Here is a 1,671-nt window from a genome sequence, read left to right as displayed (position 1 = left end):
TAATTGATACATTTAATAGTAGATAATAATACACACCTGTATCAGTCATGCCACAGTCATATTCTAATGTACATGCAGATACATTTATTTCGTATCTGCATGTACATTAGACTTATTTTGCTGGTGAAATGTTTCTGTTTGTTAATGTTTCGAAATTTGTTAGCTATGTATTAAAATTTAACATAGAAAACTGTAAATAGTGAAAGTTTTATCTATATATATAAAGGTAAGTGGCGGTTTCTATTATCCTTATGATCTCGAAAACTACCCGACCGATTGACTTGAAATTCAACATAGATATTCAGCTACATCTGAGGAAGGTCAGAACCGACATGAAAAACCCACTCGATGTCTTTCTCGGTCACCAGGTCGAGACGACTGCATGTAAATATTTTAATGTATATTTTATAATTATTATGTTTCTATGGAAACTGTCCGTTTATAAGCCAATACGAGCAAAATACAAATACAAAAATGAAAAGATGGCATGATCGATAAGAACGATATCATATTTTTTTATTTGTAAAAATTATATAATAATCTGTATCATTTTAATGCTTGAGGATATACGATGTTCTTTGTTTTTCCATTCGGACAATAAATGTAGAGATTTTTCGGGTCACCGCCTCTTGAACATGCCACATATAATTGTCCATGAGAGAAGCACATAGGATCAAGTAGAAGTCCCGTACATTTCAATGATTGACCTTGAGATTTATTTATGGTGAAGGTGAATGCAAGTTTTACCGGGAACTGTAATCGCTCAAATCCAAACGGCACATCACTGGGTTTAATAGGTATTCTTGGTATATATACGACTTCACCTTTTCCACATCCGGTTAATATTGTAGCTTCTATTACATTATTTTTCAAAGATTTTACACTTAAACGGGTTCCATTGCATAATTTAGATGGATTAATATTTCTTAAAATCATGATAGGTGCTCCAATTTTTAAAGTTAATATATGAGGAGGTAAACCTGGTATTGTCAAAGAATTTAAAAACTCCATTGGATAGTGTATTGAATCTTCGGGATTGCATACGGTATCAATTGATTTATATATTTTACTTTCTCCTGGGAGAGAGTTTAATATATCTTTATTAATATCATCTACTTTATTATTTGTCGGTGCAAGTATGGCTCTTTTGCATATCAGGAAATACATGAGTTTTTAAAGATTCAATTGATTTTAAAATATTGCAAAAATTTGATGGAAATTCCACAGTACCATCCGAATCTTCCTTCCATTTTCCATTACCAAGAAGTAGTAATTGTTCTGAAAAAGTTGATAGTGTAGGATCACCTGTTAAAAATACTCTCATGTTTTTTTTTAACATTATTATCTTTGTATGTTTCCAAAGATAAGATTTTTTCAAACATGCATCAATTTGGTCAGCAGGTGTTCCATGTGTTATTACCGGTAATGTTTGTCGGAAGTCACCTGCTAAAATAACCACTACTTTTCCCATTATATATTTATTGTTATTCAAATGTTGTAAAGTTTTATGCAATGCCTCTGGACCTTTTTTATGGGCCATCGTACATTCATCCAAAATTATAACTTTTGTATTTTTAAGTAATTTACAAGTAGCAGGATTATCTATAATGTTACAATAAGGCTCCTCTGTTAAATTTAAATTCAGAGGTAATTTCAATGCTGAATGGGCAG

General features: G+C 31.4%; 1 protein-coding gene across 1 annotated transcript; it reads right to left on the bottom strand.

Moving 5' to 3' along the window:
- Window positions 1–534: 534 nt before the first annotated feature.
- Window positions 535–1,671, bottom strand: LOC103308470 (ATP-dependent DNA helicase PIF1-like). Its single transcript, XM_008181885.2, has one exon. The coding sequence runs from the start codon at window positions 1,165–1,167 to the stop codon at window positions 547–549; it is 621 nt and encodes a 206-aa protein (XP_008180107.2). The 5' UTR covers window positions 1,168–1,671; the 3' UTR covers window positions 535–546.

The sequence above is a fragment of the Acyrthosiphon pisum genome, chromosome X, assembly GCF_005508785.2.
Source record: "Acyrthosiphon pisum isolate AL4f chromosome X, pea_aphid_22Mar2018_4r6ur, whole genome shotgun sequence".
In the NCBI taxonomy this organism is placed as follows: Eukaryota; Metazoa; Arthropoda; class Insecta; order Hemiptera; family Aphididae; genus Acyrthosiphon; species Acyrthosiphon pisum.
The sequence above is the reverse complement of the archived record's forward strand: the minus strand, read 5'-3'. Positions and strand labels throughout refer to the sequence as shown.

Excerpts from the sequence above, each read along its gene's own strand:
- LOC103308470 (XM_008181885.2), bottom strand. The coding sequence starts at position 1,167 with ATGTATTTCCTGATATGCAAAAGAGCCATACTTGCACCGACAAATAAT.